The sequence below is a fragment of the Oncorhynchus clarkii genome, chromosome 7, assembly GCF_045791955.1.
Source record: "Oncorhynchus clarkii lewisi isolate Uvic-CL-2024 chromosome 7, UVic_Ocla_1.0, whole genome shotgun sequence".
NCBI classification, from domain to species: Eukaryota; Metazoa; Chordata; class Actinopteri; order Salmoniformes; family Salmonidae; genus Oncorhynchus; species Oncorhynchus clarkii.
This window is the reverse complement of record NC_092153.1, coordinates 49181608-49199440: the sequence shown is the minus strand read 5'-3', so window position 1 is coordinate 49199440 and position 17833 is coordinate 49181608. Positions and strand designations below refer to the sequence as shown.

The 17833-nt window shown below is 42.3% G+C and overlaps 1 protein-coding gene across 1 annotated transcript in view; it reads left to right on the top strand.

Annotated features, from left to right (window-relative positions):
- Nucleotides 1–17833, top strand: part of LOC139413419 (receptor-type tyrosine-protein phosphatase gamma-like) — a 290925-nt gene that overhangs the window by 192666 nt on the left and 80426 nt on the right. The window contains exons 3-4 of the mRNA XM_071160778.1: nt 669–851; nt 15822–15970. Of these exons, the coding sequence (XP_071016879.1) occupies nt 669–851; nt 15822–15970 (332 nt within the window). The remainder of the gene's footprint in view (nt 1–668; nt 852–15821; nt 15971–17833) is intronic.

Sequence of the window (17833 nt, the reverse complement as noted above, 5' to 3'; positions counted from 1 at the left end):
ATGCAATGGGGCAGGTAGTGTTCTCCTGGCATCCACCAAACCCAGATTCATCCTTCGGACTACCAGATGGTGAAGCGTGATTCATCACTGCAAGGAACGCGTTTCCACTGCTCCAGAGTCCAATGCCTGGCGAGCTTTACACCACTCCAGCCAACCATTGTCATTGCTCATGGTGATCTTGTGTATGGAAACCCATTTCATGAACAGTTCTTGTGCTGACGTTTCTTCCAGAGTCAGTTTAGAACTCGGTAGTGTGTCGCAACCGAGGACAGATTATTTTTACGTGCTGCGCACTTGAGCACTCGGCGGTCCCGTTCTGTGAGCTTGTGTGGCCTACCACTTCGTGGCTGAGCAATTGTTGCTCCTAGATGTTTCCACTTCACAATAACAGCACTTACAGTTGACCGGGGCAGCTGTAGCAGGGCAGAAATTTGACAAACTGACTTGTTGGAAAGGCATCCTATGACGGTGCCTCGTTTAAAGTCACTGAGCTCTTCAGTAAGGCCATTCTACTGCCAATGTTTGTCTATTGAGATTGCATGGCTGTGTGCTCGATTTTATACACCTGTCAGCAACTGGTGTTGCTGAAATCCACTCATTTGAAGGGGTGTCCACATACTTTTGTATATATAGTATATATATTGTTTTGTTTCTTTCTTCTGGTCTAGGTACGTACGGGCCAGAGGAGGGCTGGTCATCAGCCTACCCAGAATGCAGACAGAGGAACCAGTCACCAATCAACATCGTAGACCAGGACACAAAGGTGTCCATGGAGTATCAGGAGCTCACTCTGGATGGATTTGACACAGAGTCCTCCAACAAGACCTCAATGAAGAACACTGGTAAAACAGGTGAGATTCACCATATCCCTGTCTGTTTACCCCCACACTCCTTTCATTATATATATATATACAGGTAACTGCCAAAGAGTATTCAATTGGATTGAGATAAAGTGTTCAATTGGGTTGAGATCTGGTGACTGAGACACTGAGACACACAAAAACAAAGACACATACACAAACACTTTAAACCCCATATTCTCCTTTTAGCCCACTGTTTTAAAGTCACTGAGATCTCTTCTTCTAGCCATGGTAGCCCCAAGAAATGGGCAACTGGGAATTTATATAAATGACCCTAAGCATGATGGGATGTTAATTGTTTAATTAACTCATGAACCACACCTGTGTAGAAGCACCTGCTTTTAATATACTTTGCATCCCTAATTTACTCAACAGTTTATTTATTTTGGCACTTACCTGTATGTACGGTCTGAACATAGTATGACCAACCTATTCCTAGCATAACAATAGAGTACATTAAAGGAGCATTATGTAGAAGTTTTGTTGCATTATAATGTCATAAACTGCCTATAATATACCTGCCGTCATAGTGGAATTATATTAAATTCTTTGGGCCCTTACAAAATTGCATTAAGATTTTCAGTTTTCCGATTGGTTGACAAAAGTTGGTATGGCTCTTGTTTTCGAATTGGAGGGTTTGTACCATCTCTCTGATTATCGTCACTCGGAGGCGTGGTCCTCCTCTTCTGAGCACAATCAACAATGGCGGATGTCTTAGGCAAGCATCCAGCCCCACCGGTTGCGGATACAGGTGCCCAAAACATTTGTTTAGCCAAGCGACTAAATAATAAGGCTCGGGGGGAAAACCAGAGTACATATAGGTAACAATTTGATTCGCTGGAGAGAAGTTATGGCTGAAGTCTGATGCAGAGATGGCCTGTTTTCTGCTTGGCAGGTAACGTAAACTCACCCCATTCTGTACAAATGTGCGCAAACGCAACATTCAAACGAGGATACAAAGAAAACTAATGGGACTGTAGCGACTGTGTTGACGTCAAAATCGGGGGTGTGAACTAGGTTTCTATTCAAGCGTTGATCGACATGGTAATGGCTCTATAGTATTGGAGAAAAGTTGAAAAAACGGACCCTCCGTTACATCTAGACGTGTCATGTCGTAACGTACAGCACGCATAAAGCAACTATTTCTGTCTTACAATCTCTCTCCACCAGGTGTGGCACTTCTCTCATCATTTAAAAACAAGAAGTGGACAGTGACGGGGATAAGAGGGATACATAGTCATTTTTTTGCATCATCATTGCATGCGATCATCATTCTCAAAGCCGCTGTTTACTTCTAAGATCACTTTAGCACCGCCCTAAAAACCCGATTCAAATTCGACACAAACCTTCAAATAGGCATGTAATGACACATTATATAAACTCTTTATAGTGTTTCATTTACATTTTAGAGGCGATAAGGTGATAAGTTGGACAGATCGAGTGAAAAAAAGCAATTTTCCCACACAACGTCTCTCCTTCTCACTATCACGCATTAGTTTCACTTCCCCACCTGACATTTTGAAAAAGACCCGACGGGGCTCATTGTCTTGTTGAATTATGCAGAAATGGGCAGCGTTTAGGTCATGTAATTGATTCTGTTGGAAAGGGGAGAAATTGTGCTTTACAATGGTATTGACATTACAGTTGATCTGGAAGTATTGTGTTTTTGGGGCTCTAAAATAAGGTAAATTGTACGGACCAAGGCGATGTACAAAAGTGAGTAAGTTTACGTTAACAAGATGTGGCACCAGCTAGCTAGCTGTGATGTTTGTGAATGAAAACATCTGGGTTAGCTTTATGCTGTCTAAATTATCTGGCTGTCTTGATAAATAACTCAGGTGTACATGGTATTTGCGATCTAAAACCAGTCAGGATATTGACATAAGCATGCGTGTTTTTGATAGTCATGGACATTATGAACCTACTTACATTTCGCATTGGCGGCTAGCTAATGTTTCATGTACATTTCTCTGTTTGAGAGTGATAGAACTGTCATGGCACTCGGCTGTAACACTATCAGCTGTAATGGTACTTGGCAGTATAGTTGCCTCACCTTTTTGAGACTTCCAAGTTATTATTATTATTATTATTATTATTATTATTATTATTATTATTGTTTTTTTGTTGTTGAAATTTTACCCCTTTTTCTCCCCAATTTCGTGGTATCCAATTGTTGTAGTAGCTACTATCTTGTCTCATTGCTACAACTCCCGTACGGGCTCGGGAGAGACGAAGGCTGAATGTCATGCGTCCTCCGATACACAACCCAACCAGCCGTACTGCTTCTTAACACAGCGCGCATCCAACCCGGAAGCCAGCCGCACCAATGTGTCGGAGGCTACACCGTGCACCTGGCAACCTTGGCTAGCGCGCACTGCGCCCGGCCCGCCACAGGAGTCGCTGGTGCGCGATGAGACAAGGAGATCCCTACCGACCAATCCCTCCCTAACCCGGACGACGCTAGGCCAATTGTGCATCGCCCCACGGACCTCCCGGTCGCGGCCGGTTACGACAGAGCCTGGGCGCGACCCCAGGGACTCTGATGGCACAGCTGGCACTGCAGTACAGCGCCCTTAACCACTGCGCCACCCGGGAGTCCCTACTTCCAAGTTATTATTACTGAAACAATGTTAGCTAGCTAGCTAACATTATATAGCTTGGTAGAGACATGACAAGCATGTGCACTAGCTAGGTTCAAGCATGTGCACTAGCTAGGTGACATACACTAGCAATCTAGCTAGCTAGATATAATGTGACATGTGTGATATAATAATGGCTCCACCACAATCCACTCCAAGGAAAGTGTTACCGCTGCCTGCTTTATCAAGCATTGCAATGGCATCCAGCACCACACTGTCAGATAGGTGACAACACATGCTTCATTTCAACATGAGAATAGCTAAATATATTTTTCCTGTTCCATTCAATGATGGTTATTGGTTAGCATGAGCTTTCTTGAGTGTGCATCATTTACGGTTGGTTTCTGTGTTTTTGTGTCCCTCTCTTTGTGCCTGCCTTCTTTGAGTAGCCTATGTGGCGGTGTATATATGGTACTGTCATGTCTCTCGCTCTAGTATTCAGCACTTGGAGTATAACTGACTGTCTTTCTCTAAAGGAGGGATGAGTTTCTGGAGGAGCCCGTACTGGTTGAGCTAGATAGGAGCACCATTGAGGCAACAGAAGGCGAAAACAGGCGACACGGACATTTTTAGAAACATTATCACCCTATATGTGTATTGCCAGTATTGTACAGATCTTATTCAGTAAATTATTATTATTAAAATTATGTTTTATCACTTCTATTTAGGCTGATGAATATGAGCATCTCTAAAGACCCCTGCTGCTAGACCTCTCTTAAGACACCTCCACTTTCAAGCAACTAGAAGACCTCCCTGCCTGCCTCCCAGTCCCAACCCCAAAACTGATGCAGCATTTTCTCCATGTACTGTACCAGGCTACACACAGAGACTGATCACAGGAATCAATCAATCAATCAATCAATCAAATGTATCTATGAAGCCCTTTTTATATCAGCAGATGTCACAAAGTGCTATACAGAAACCCAGCCTAAAACCCCAAAGAGCAAGCACTGCTAATGTAGAAGCACAGAACATACACATGGACAGCTTAAGCTCCATGGCTGGCTGGCATACATGTAGTGAAGGAATGGGATGATATGTGCATTGATCTAAATATCCTTATGCTGTGCAGAGGGCCTACAGTGCCAGACCATTTTCGTAGGTTTACTTTTCTCTATAAACATGGACTTACTTTGGAGATTACATTACTTTATTAAAGGCCCACCGTCATCACATGATCACCCCATTCAATTTGCCAAGCAGCTCCTCCTAAATGGCCCTTCACAAAAAGTGAACCGCACGTCCCAACTTGCAAACTATTCATTGGTTTAGAAGACAAAATAAAGAGTGACAATGTGATTCTAGCCTATTGAAACACACAGAGCAGACCATCCCCCTCCCCAAACCCCCTTGCTGCACACCTAAACCCTATTTTTATTTACATGGTGAGGTCATTTGAATGGGATGACGATGTGACGACAGTGGGCCTTTAAACAGTTAGTTCAGATGAAATCTATAGAGGTCTTTACACAGCTAGATCCATTGATTCACCTATGCTGCTTCGTCTTACCCAGACCACCTGTGAGCCATAGCTCTATTAAAATATATTGTTGGCCTCTTTACCCTCCTCTAATCCTCCCATCCCTGTGTTCTTGGGGCTCTACCTGCCTCTAGGGGTGTGTATTATTGTAACGCTTGTCGTCTGGGGAAGGAGAGGAGGGCCAAAGCGCAGCATGGTAAGTGTTCATCTTATTTAATGAAAATTGAACACTGAATAACAAACAACAAAGAAACAACCGAAACAGTTCTGTCTGGTGCAGACACACAAAGACTGAAAATAACCACCCACAAAACACAATTTGAAAACAGGCTACCTAAATATGGTTTTCAATCAGGGACAACAATTGACAGCTGCCTCTGATTGAGAACCATACCAGGCCAAACACAGAAATAGAAAATCATAGACAAACTAACATAGACAACCCACCCAACTCACGCCCTGACCATACTAAAACAAAAACAAAGGAACTAAGGTCAGAACGTAACAATTATGTCTGGGCTGGCACACATCTTTTATTTCTCGTTAGGTGACAAGTGACACAAGGTTCTGGATCATAGGTGTTTTTGATCTTGTTTCTGTTTTAGCCATTTATCAGTTGACCATTGTTTTTGGAACCTAAGGGTTAACTTGTGTTTGATCATGTTCACATTGAATCTTAACTCCTTAAAGTTGGAATCAGTTAGTCGTCTGCGACCCTCAGGTCGCACCTCTTCTTTTGTTATTTCATTTTGAACGAAGCCCAACACTTACCTCTTTTTCTCACTTCTCTTTTCGGGTCGAGTTGATGCAGATCCAATACTAATGATGCTGATACTTGTTCAGTAGAACAATTCTGAATATGTTGTCCCTGCTACCACAACTGTTTATCTACAACTAGCTAGCAGCTGACTACTGTTTACATTCTACCTCTCTAACGCACGCTCATGCACGCTCATTTCAGTTGAAGGCGTTCAGTTGTGCAACTGGCTAGGTATCCCATTTCCCTTTCCTTTCCCTCATGCCCAAGTGCTCTCTCTCGCATCTTTGCTCTCTCCCACTCACAACCATAGATTGAATATATAAACAACACAAGAAGCACGGGGAAGCCTGGGGTCATGGACGACTTGCTGATTACCACTTTAAATATGTCATTGAGTTAATTTGTCCAGGGGTACAGTGCCTTGCAAAAGTATTCATCCCCCCTGGCGATTTTCCTATTTTGTTGCATTACAACCTGTAATTTAAATAGATTTTTATTTGGATTTCATGCAATGGACATACACAAAATAGTTTTTTTTTTAATTACTTGTTTCAAAAAATAAAAAAATATCACAAACAGAAAAGTGGTGTGTGTATATGTATTTACCCAATTTGCTATGAAGCCCCTAAATAAGATCTGGTGCAACCAATCACCTTCAAAGTCACATAATTAATCAAATAAAGTCCACCTGTGTGCAATCTAAGTGTCACATGATCTGTCACATGATCTCATTATATTTTCACCTGTTCTGAAAGGCCCCAGAGTCTGCAACACCACCACAGCACACCAACATCAAAACCTCATCCCAACTGTAAACTATGGTAGAGGGACCATCATGGTTTGGGGCTTCTTTGCCTCCTCAGGGCCTGGAGAGCTTGCTATCATTAACAGAAAAATGAATTCCCAAGTTAATCAAGATGTTTTGCAGGAGACTGTAAGTCTGTCCACCAATTGAAGCTCAACATAAGTTAGGTAATGCAACAGGACAACAACCCAAAAGGCAGAAATAAATCAACAACAGAATGGCTTCAACAGAAGAAAATACGCCTTCTGGAGTGGCCCAGTCAGTCCTGACCTCAACCCGACTGAGATGCTGTGGCACGACCTCAAGAGACCGGTTCACACCAGACATCCCAAGAATATTGTGGAACTGAAACCGTTTTGTGAAGAGGAATGGTCCAAAACTCCTCCTGACCGTTTTGCAGGTCTGATCCTTAATTTAACTAAAGAAAACAGTTGCTTAAGGTTATTGCTGCCAACGGAGGGTTAGTTATTAAATCCAAGGGTTCACATACTTTTTCCAACCTGCACTGTGAATGTTTACACGGTGTGTTCAATAAAGACATGAAAAATGATAATTGTGTGTTATTTTAAGCAGACTGTGTTTGTCTATTGTTGTGACTTTTATTACCAATTTATGCAGAAATCCAGGTGATTCTATAGGGTTCACATACTTTTTCTTCGCACTGTAGCCTATTATCAGTAAGGCTGAATGTGATGTTTCTCTCCACACTACACTAAAGGTATTTCTCATATGTATGGTCAAGGTTTACTATTAATTCAAAGTCAATTCAAAAACAAATATCTAGTGCAAATTGAACAAACTAGATCATGTTTCTATTGAATGTAATATGTTCATATGTTAATTATTAAAGAAAATATTTATTTTTGTTAAATATATAGGCATTTTTTTAACATTATACAAACCTGTGTGTCAGCCATCCTTTCACCGAGGAGAGCAAAAACCCTCTCCTCATCCTAATTTCTGTCTCTCTGCTGCCTTCCTCTGCCTGTCCATCCTCTGCCCATGGCTCCTCCTTTACCCTTGCCTCTTGCCCTGCTAGTCTGACTGCCATCAACATGGTCCAACACAACCTGCGCATACATTGAATCACGTTAGATGTCCTGCTATGTGAGATACTTACATGCATTGGCTATTACAAAACAATTTGACACAGTTGAGTCACGTATACTCTCTCTCCGGCCTCTAGGTCATCAGGCTTTTGATTATCCCGCACACCTGTCACCATCATCTCACACACCTGTCACCATCATCTCACACACCTGTCACCATCATCTCACACACCTGTCACCATCATCTCGTGCATCTGCGCCTCATGACACTCACCTGGACTCCATCACCTCCTTGATTACCTTCCCTATATCTATTTCTATATATAGCTACAGCTGCAATAGTGTCAAACTAGCTGTGGTTTATCAAACGTTAGCAAGGCTAGCAAAGGAACTGACAGAACACATCACAGAAAGTTGACAAATTGAAAGTACAACGTTGCGATATGGTTTAACGTTATATTTCACCTCATCACCCGACATTGTGTGTCCAGTGGTTAGCTAGTGGACTGCTGCTTTTGCTGTAGCCGTATGAAATGGCTGGCTAGCTATGTCTATGTAAACAAATCCACACGTTTTGGAACAAAAGGGAGAGACCGTGCAAAGGGGGAGTGACTTTAGGCTTGTTGAGAAAGGGGTCGGGGGAGGGAAGGGGGAGAATTGTTTTAAAATAGCCTGATGTAATTCGCCAAGCTTCCACAACGTGGGAGAAAAATAAGGATATCTCCTTTAAAATCACACTTTATATATACATTCTGGTAGTTTAAAAACATGTAGAGCAGTCCAATACTATATTTGTGGTAGGAGTGGATTTGCACATTTAGTTGATGTCTCAATCTATCATTGGTACAGATGACAACCTGAAAAAGCTGTTTTTGGACATCTGCATTCAGCTCTTATAGCATCTCATGGATGTTCCCTGTCTAAGACAGGTATTTTTCACAATTTCTATCTGTCACAAAGATGGATCGTCCTCTCTTTCTGCCTACAAATTTAGTTGAAATGCTTGTGGGAGCGAGGGCCACAGGTGGCTGGCGTCAGTATTGACAGCAGTCACAACAAGGCCAGATGTCCTATTACAGAGTCTCTCTGCAGACCTGGGGAAACAAATGTCCCAGTGTGATTTCTGTATTGCCAGATATTTGATTTTATGAATCTCTCTGGACACGATGTGTCATGTATGAACTGGTGTTGTCCCTGGTCCATCTGTCCCAAATGGTGAACCTTAATGGACCCCTGTATCTGCTTTAAAATGGTGGGCAGATACGTACACCTTGTATAACATGTAATCCCACTCTCTGTGAATGATCTGTTGTCTTCCTCTTAAACTGTTCTATCATATGATGAAGATCCTATAGCCCATAAAGCTTGCCATATTTCTATCAAGCCTAACACTGGTGTTATTTTCTGCTCCCTCTCTAGTAGGTAGTGAGTGAGTGAATGGCCCATACACATTCCTCAATGTAGTGTAGTTGGGGGGGTGAGTGAAAGGCTTGTTGTTTAGATGAAAGAGAGTCAGGTTCATCTGATGGGGTACTGTACGTCTTCTCGGCAGTTTATTAGCATCCCTGTCATCACTCAGTGTTAGAGAGAAGACTCGGAGAAAGAGAGAGCGAGAGCGAGAGACTCCTCAACTCATTCAGCATGTGAAATGTCTGTCCCTGATTGCGTGGTGTTTTTCCGAGACTCTGATGGCCACAGCCGTCTCTTCCCAAGGCCAAGGTGTGTTAAAGGATGAGGGCCACCCCTGAGCTGTCTGCTCTACAGGCATGGTGGGGGAGCACCAGTGTAGTACAGGTTAGTACAGCACGTTAGCGTAGCAGTGGCGCAACCCACCGAGTCAAATAAAGTGCTAACACAAACAACAGCTGCGGAACGAAATAGCGCACAGCTTCTTATCTCTGCTTACTCCATAATGCATGCCTAACAAGACAAATGTCCTCTTGTTGTGCCATGCATTATTTATACAGTACATTCTCCACTATTTATAAATGACAGCTGAGCATCTGTGAAGTAATCACCTGAAGGGGGTGGCTGATGAACAGTGTAGTAAACCAGGAAGGAAGGGGTAAGCATCTCTGAATAATGGATGCTTCAATCAGCTTCTTCTCAAAGTCCTCATGATTCTGTGAAAACTGTAGCCTCGGCTGAACTCTAATCCTTTCACCTTGAAGCAGGAAGTCATTATATGTCTCACGGCCAGAAGAATAGTATCAGGGTTTTTGAGAGGGAGAGGAGGGCGGCTGGAAGGATGAAGGGAGAATACTTTCCCAGAATCGTATCAAATAAACCTTTTAAGAAATTCATGAGGACTTGGAGTCTTCAAGTCTTGAAGAAATATTTGCATTGATCAAGGCTTTATATCCATATCAGCCCCCTGTTTTCACACACTGCGGTCCAAGGTCTCGCTGGCTTAGCGTCTAATTCCTGCTCGCCTGTTAGCGTTCCCAAACACTGGCTCCCATCGCTAATGAAACTCCCAAGACCTGCCTTCCGCTCGCATGCTGGATTAGGACGCTGAATCAACAAAAGGCAAAAACAAATGATGAAAATAGAGAGCAAGAAATGTGTTTTTTATCCCTGCCTTGCTCTGAGCGCTAATGTAAACTGCCATGCCATCCCTTCCGCTAGCCTGTTAGCATAAACCGTAACCATAAAATGAGACTAAACGTAGCAGCAATACAGTGGAGTGTATTTAGCTTAGCCACAGTGGTAGTCTCCCTCCACATCACCTTTCTCTGCTTTGAGTCCCATGCAATAGATGCTAAGCAACATCTTAAGCACACTATGCATTGTTAATCCCTCAGCTTTGATTTGGCTGCCATGTGTAGTCTCAGTGGTATTATGAGGTATGCCAAGAAGGCCAGGCTCCCACAGGAGGCCTTACTACTTAGTGTAACCTTAGCATCCTGGATGCAGACTGGTAGAATTTCAGTGGGAGTGCCAACAACCCTGTAAAAGCACCAGGCAACACATCTCTTAAAATCTCCAATATCTCCCAGAGGAAACAAACTACACAAGGAGGGGAAATAAACTGTGATAGACCAGCCAATTGTTCAAGGGTCAAAGACTTTGGCAGAGTATCCGACCTGAGAGATGTCAAACTAAGTCAATGTATTTAAAAGGCCTAGTGTATTTAGTTTGACATGTCTCAAGTTTCAGACTTTGCTGAAGATGTTAAGATGACAAACAGGCCACTTGAGTGCTTCTTCGAAATGGGACAGAACTCTCCTGTGAAAGGAGGAGTAAAAACGATTCTGAAATTCAATTACAGTAAGACATCGGTTTGACAATGGGAGCATTTATTTAAGGTCATATTGGTTAATTAAATGTGGGTCTATTCAGACAAATTTGTAAACCCCAAAAATGTACCCCTCTGCCAATTCCCACTTTATTTCAACAAGAGGATGATGAAATAACAATGGACTTGCAGAGACATTTAGAAGTGGCTGAGAAGATACAGTGCCTTCAGAAAGTATTCATACCTTTGACTTATTTCACATTTTGCTGAGTCACAGGCTGAATTCAAAATGGCTGAAATCCATTTTTTCTCACCCATCTACATACAATACCCCATAATGACAATGTGAAAACATGTTTTTAGAAATGTTTAGAAATGTATTGAAAATTCAATATATACATTTCTAATTTACATAACTGTTCACACCCCTGAGTCAATACTTTATGGACGCATTGGCAGCGATTACAGCTGTGTCTTTTGGGGTAAGTCTCTAAGAACGTTGCACACCTGGATTGCACAATATTTGCACAATTCTTCAAGAACCGTCAAGTTTATTGTTGGTCATTGCTAGACAGCCATTTTCAAGTCTTGATTGTGGCGGTCAGGTCATCTGATGCAGCATTACATCACGTTCCTTCCTGGTCAAATAGCCCGTACACGGCCTGGAGGTGTGTTGAGTCATTGTCCTGTTGAAAAACAAATGATAGTCCCACTAAGCGCAAACAAGATGGGATGGAGTATCGCTGCAGAATGCTGTGGTAGCCATGCTGGTTAAGTGTGCCTCTAAATCACCAGCAATGCACCCGCACATCATCACACCTTCTAATCCATGCTTCACGGTGGGAACCACACATGCAGAGATCATCCGTTCACCTACTCTGCATCTCACAAAGAGACAAAAATCTCAAATTTGGACTCATCAGACCAAATAACAGATTTCCACCTGTCTAATGTCCATTGCTTGTGTTTCTTGGCCCAAGCAAGTCTCTTCTTTGCAGCAATATGACAAAGAAGGCCTGATTCACACAGTTGATGTTGAGATGTGTCATGAACTTATCCTCTGTAGCAGAGGTAACTCCGGGTCTTCTTTTCCTGTGGTGGTCCTCATGAGAGCCAGTTTCATTATAGCTCTTGGTGTTTTTTGCGACTGCACTTGAAGAAACTTTCAAAGTTCTTGACATTTTTTAGGATTGACTGACCATGTCTTAAAGTATTGATGGGCTGTCGTTTTTCTTTACTTAATTTAGATGTTTTTGCGATAATAGGAACTTGGTATTTTACGAAATAGGGCTATATTCTGTATACCACCCTTACCTTTTCACAACACAACTGATTGTCTAAAACGCATAGAGAAGGAAAGAAATTCCACAAATTAACTTTTAACAAAGCACACTTGTTAATTGAAATGCATTCCAGGTGACTTTCTCATGAAGCTGGTTGAGAGAATGCCAAGAGTGTGCAAAGCTGTCATCAAGGCAAAGGGTGGCTACGTTGAAGAATCTCAAATGTAAATGATATTATATTATAACACTTTTTTGGTTATTACATGATTCCATATGTGTTATTTCATAGTTTTGATGACTTCACTGTTATTCTACAATGTAGAAAATAGTTGTTTTTTTTAAAGAAAAACCCTTGAATGAGTAGGTGTGTCCAAACCTTTGACTGATACTGTAAGTCAAAACTGTAACTTGGCCATTCAGGAACATTCAATGTTATCTTGGTAGACAACTCTAGTGTACATTTGACCTTATGTTTTTGGTTATTGTCCTGCTGAAAGGTGAATTTGTCTCCCAGTGTCTGTTGGAAAGCAGACTGAACCAAATTTGTGATACTTTACAGCCTTATTCTAAAATGGATAAAAAAATTGAGAGTTGATTTAATCTTCCTTCGTTAGATTCTAGCTCATCTTGCTTTGGCTAGCATTAGTTGTTGATCTTGTTGTTGTTGATGTGCTTAACTGAGGGAGAGAGAGCATACCTTTTCATCATTGTTTGATTAATAGCACTGCAAAGTTCCAAAATGCAAGAGGACTCAAATGAACTCAAATTGTATTTGTCACATTTTTCGAATACAACAACCGTGAAATGCTCCTTAAACCAACAATGCAGTTCAAGAAATAGAGTTAAGAAAATATTTGCTAAATAAACTCAGGTACAAAATAAAATAAAAAAGAACACAATAAAATAACAATAACGAGGCTATATACAGGGGGTACCTGTACCGAGACTATATACAGGGGGTACCTGTACCGAGGCTATATACAGGGGGTACCTGTACCGAGGCTATATACAGGGGGTACCTGTACCGAGTCAATGTGCAAGGGTACAGGTTAGTCGAGGTCATTTGTACATAAAGTGACTACAGTATGCATAGATAATAAACAGTAAGTAGCAGCAGTGTAAAACAAAGCAGGGGTTAATTTATTAATTATTCAGCTGTCTTATGGCTTGGGTGTAGAAGCTGTTAAGGAGTGTTTTGGAACCTAGACTTGGCACTCCGGTACCGCTTGCCGTGCGGTACTAGAGAAAACAGTCTATGACATGAGTAACTGGATTCTTTGCCAATTTTTTGGGCCTTCATCTGACACCGCCTAGTATAGAGGTTCTGGATGGCAGGAAGTTTGGCCCCAGTGATGTACTGGGCCGTACGCACTACCCTCTGTATCGTCTCACGGTCAGATGCTGAGCAGTTGCCATACCAGGCAGTGATGCAACCGGTCAGGATGCTCTCGATGGTGCAGCTGTATAACTTTTTGAGGATCTGGGGACCCATGCCAAATCTTTTCAGTCCCTGAGTGGGAAATGGTGTTGTTGTGTCCTCTTCACGACTGACTTGGTGTGTTTGGACCATGATAGTTTGTTGGTGATGTGGACACAAAATAACTTAAAACTCTCGACCCACTCCACTACAGCCCCGTCGACGTTAATGGAGGACTGTTCAGCCCTCCTATTCCTGTAGTCAACGATCAGCTCCTTTATCTTGCTCACATTGAGGGAGAGGTTTTTGTTCTGGCACCACACTGCCAGGTTTCTGACCTCCTCCCTATAAGCTGTTTCATTGTTGTTGGTGATCAGGCCTAACACTGTTGTGTCATCAGCAAACTTAATGACGGTGTTGGAGTCGTGTTTGGCCATGCATTTGTGGTTGAACAGGGAGTACAGGAGGGTACTAAGCAAGCACCCCTGAGGATCAGCGTGGCAGATGTGTTGTTGCCTACCCTTACCACATGGGTGTGGCCCATCAGGAAGTCCAGGATCCAGTTGAAGAGGGAGGTGTTTAGTCCCAGGGTCCTTAGCTTAGTGATGAGCTTGAAGGGCACTATGGTGTTGAACCCTGAGCTGTAGTCAATGAACAGCATTCATAGGTGTTCCTTTTGTCCAGGTGGGAAAGTGTATTGTGGAGTGCAATTGAGATTGCGTCATCTGTGGATCTGTTGGGGCGGTATGTGAATTGGAGTGGTCTAGGGTTTCCGGGATGATGGTGTTGATGTGAGCCATGACCTGCCTTTCAAAGCACTTTATGGCTACTGACGTGTCATTTAGGCAGGTTACCTTCGCTTTCTTGGGCACAGGGACTGTGTTGGTCTGCTTGAAACATGTAGGTATTACAGACTTGGTCAGGGAGAGGTTGAAAATGTCAGTGAAGACACTTGCCAGTTGGTCAGCGCATGCTCTGAGAACACGTCCTTGTAATCCGTCTGGCCCTGTGTCCTTGTGAATGTTGACCTGTTTAAAGGTCTTGCTCACATTGGCTACGGAGAGCATGATCACACATTCATCTGGAACAGCTGGTGCTCTCCTGCATGCTTCAATATTGCTTGCCTCGAAGCAAGCATAAAAAGCTCACGGCTGGGTTTCCCTTTGTAGTCCGTAATAGTTTGCAAGCTCTCCCGTGGTATTGACATATTTGCAGATATCCATTCAGGTGTATTTTGTGAATTTTGGTGAATGCGTTCTCAGGATCTAATGTCGTGCTCGTGCAACTGCCTGTAAACACACAGTACAGTTAAAAGTGAATGATGGCAGGCCTGTGTGGCAAATGACTTGTTTGTATAAAGGCCTACTCTAGCTCTGATTGGCTATGGTGCTCCGGTCTGTGTAGACTCTGGTCCTGGATGAGACAGATGTTTTTATTCGATTTTATTTACTGCAGTGTCTATTAAATGTCCAAACGCACGGACGTTATATTGCTATAGAATGCTCACAAATGCCTTGGTATACGTAATTCCCAAACATTCTAAGAACTTCTGAAAATGTGAACACCATATCTATGTGCTAGCTTGTCATATTCTTCTTGGGGGTGTATATGAACAGATTTGAATAAGATTTAATGTTGCTAAAATGCTGTCAGTTCTTCTTTAAGGCGAGGCATCACACCTTAACGGGGTATTTTTTCCCCCTGATTCATATCACAATGGCCTTTTGCCAGTTGAATATAGACACCAATATAAGGCCTTTTGTATTACAACTTTTCTGAAATATTGTATAAAAATATGCAATGAGGCAATATCTTATTAAATATTTGCATATACTGCAATTCTATTCTTCTGGTCACTGGATGAAGTTAGCCTAAATATTTTGGTTTCATTTTGTTAAGATACTCCAGGACCAGACTTGTATAGAGCACATTTTTGGATATATATTTTTTATTTTTCTATCTATAAAATACTGAACTGCATTTTTAGCTCATATTTCCAAAGAAAATGTTATCTAGAATAAACATTAAAAAACATATCAACATTTCCCTCTATACAGTATCTAAGAATAACCACACAAAATGTGGTGAATGCAAAAGCTCAGGAAAGTTTGTTCTGTCTTGTTTATACAATTTGCAATAATTCATGATAAGTTTAGCTAATTTCGTAAGTAATTTTTCATTATGTTCCTTCAGTGTGTGAACATTATGAAGTGTGATAATATGGTGACTCTCTCTCTCTCTCTCTCTCTCTCTCTCTCTCTCTCTCTCTCTCTCTCTCTCTCTCTCTCAGTGGCCATCATGCTGAAGGATGACTACTTTGTGCGTGGTGCAGGCCTACCGGGGCGTTTTAAGGCTGAGAAGGTGGAGTTCCACTGGGGCCAGAGTAATGGATCAGATGGCTCTGAACACAGCATCAACGGCAGGAGGTTCCCAGTGGAGGTGAGAGGGAGGGGTCTGCCCCCACATCTGGATAGGGGAGGTTGGTTGGGGGGAGGGGGGTCTCTGGGGTCGTCTGGTCTGGGGAGATAGAGGGGATTATACGTCGAGGTAAACAAAATGGATAGGAAATATGGGAGGCGAGGATTCTAGAAAACCCCAGTGTATGAATGAGGATCAGTGGGGGTAGGAGACAGCCTCCTGTCAAGATGGGGTAGAGTAGAGGGTGGTCCCGTATTGATCTGACAGGACATAATGTGGAGCAGCTTAGAGACAGCTTTAAGATCCAGTAAAAAATCGCAAGTGATCCCTCAACCCGGCGGCCAAGTGTGTCGTGTCCCTTGGATGGCAAAATGTCACTCTTTCTTCTGTTCGGTTTCATCGGAACCTCAGCAGCCTCTGCTGTCCTTAGCCAACAGATGAATATCATTTGACATTTGGTGGATTTGGCTGGTATTGGCAGTTTGAAATTATTTCAATTTTATGTTGTCATTTTTGGGATGTTTTATTCCTCCAATAAAGTTGATGCACTGTGTAAAAGGCCTAGAAATTCATACAAAGCCTTGGAAATTCATGCTGCATCTTATTGCATTTACATTTTCATGTCCCACGCATCGCAAAACTGATCGATGAAAAGCCAAAGTCCCTCTTCTGTTATACTGATGGGTTCTTGAATGATTTAATATGTATGATTTGCGGTGTAGTCCACTCTGTTGATGTCAGTCCTGATGCAGAATAGAATGTCCTAGTCCAATAGGCGTGTGACTCAGTTCTGTGAGAGTGTTACTGTGGTGAATGCAAATGAGTGCTTCCAACTCTCCCTGCCCATGTCCTTATCTGTAGAGAGAGAGAGAGAGAGAGAGAGAGAGAGAGAGAGAGAGAGAGAGAGAGAGAGAGAGAGAGAGAGAGAGAGAGAGAGATACAGAGAATACAAAGGTTGAGGGAAGTAGAACGTACTGTGGAAAAAGTGCATAATTAACACACGGTTAAGGAGAGCGATTGTGTCTAAGAGGTAATTAAAGATGTCAGTGGCAGGGCAGAGTGTGGGTATGTGCATGCTTTGTCCGACCGTGCATGCCTGTGTGTGTTCCTGTGTGTAATTGTGTGTGCGTGGGCACCCCGTTGCCGTCATGCTTTGCTGTGCTAGTCATTATATGTTTCCAGCTAATGGTACATTACCTTTGTATGTCACAGGTGCTGTGCTGACCTGTATTACAGGAGAGTGCTCTGCTTTTCTTTTGGCAGGAAAACAGCAGTGATAATATACACTTTCATGACAGCCAATGTTGTTTTTGTTGAATTGTTTTGAAGGCAGAAGATTAAAAGTGACTGTTTTTTTAGTCACTACAATGGATATTAATTCACAGGTAGACAGTGGCTTGGTAGCCAAATGTGTACTCAACACACCGAGGCACACCGGGTCTCTCGCAATCATATAGATGTAGCAAAAGATTTCTTCATGAATGGAAATTGCCAATGACAAGGTTTAGTGTGGGAAATACCCTACACCCTAGGTGGTTTTGCAGAGACATTACTTTAAAATGTGGGTCTCGTTAAATTGGTTAGCACTAAATCTCTGCTTCTCCCTCTTGAGCTGACCTGAATTCAGTCGCTCTGCTTTTCCTCACTGTGGTTGTACAGCCTGAGATCTAGTATAGCGTTTGATGGACAAAGGCTCAAGCTTCGGTTACTTTTTTTTTTTTTTTAATGATCATAGTAATGTGCCCTTATATACTTAGCCCATTTAAATGATCATAGTAATGTGCCCTTATATACTTAGCCCATTTTAAATGATCATAGTAATGTGCCCTTATATACTTAGCCCATTTTAAATGATCATAGTAATGTGCCCTAATATACTTAGCC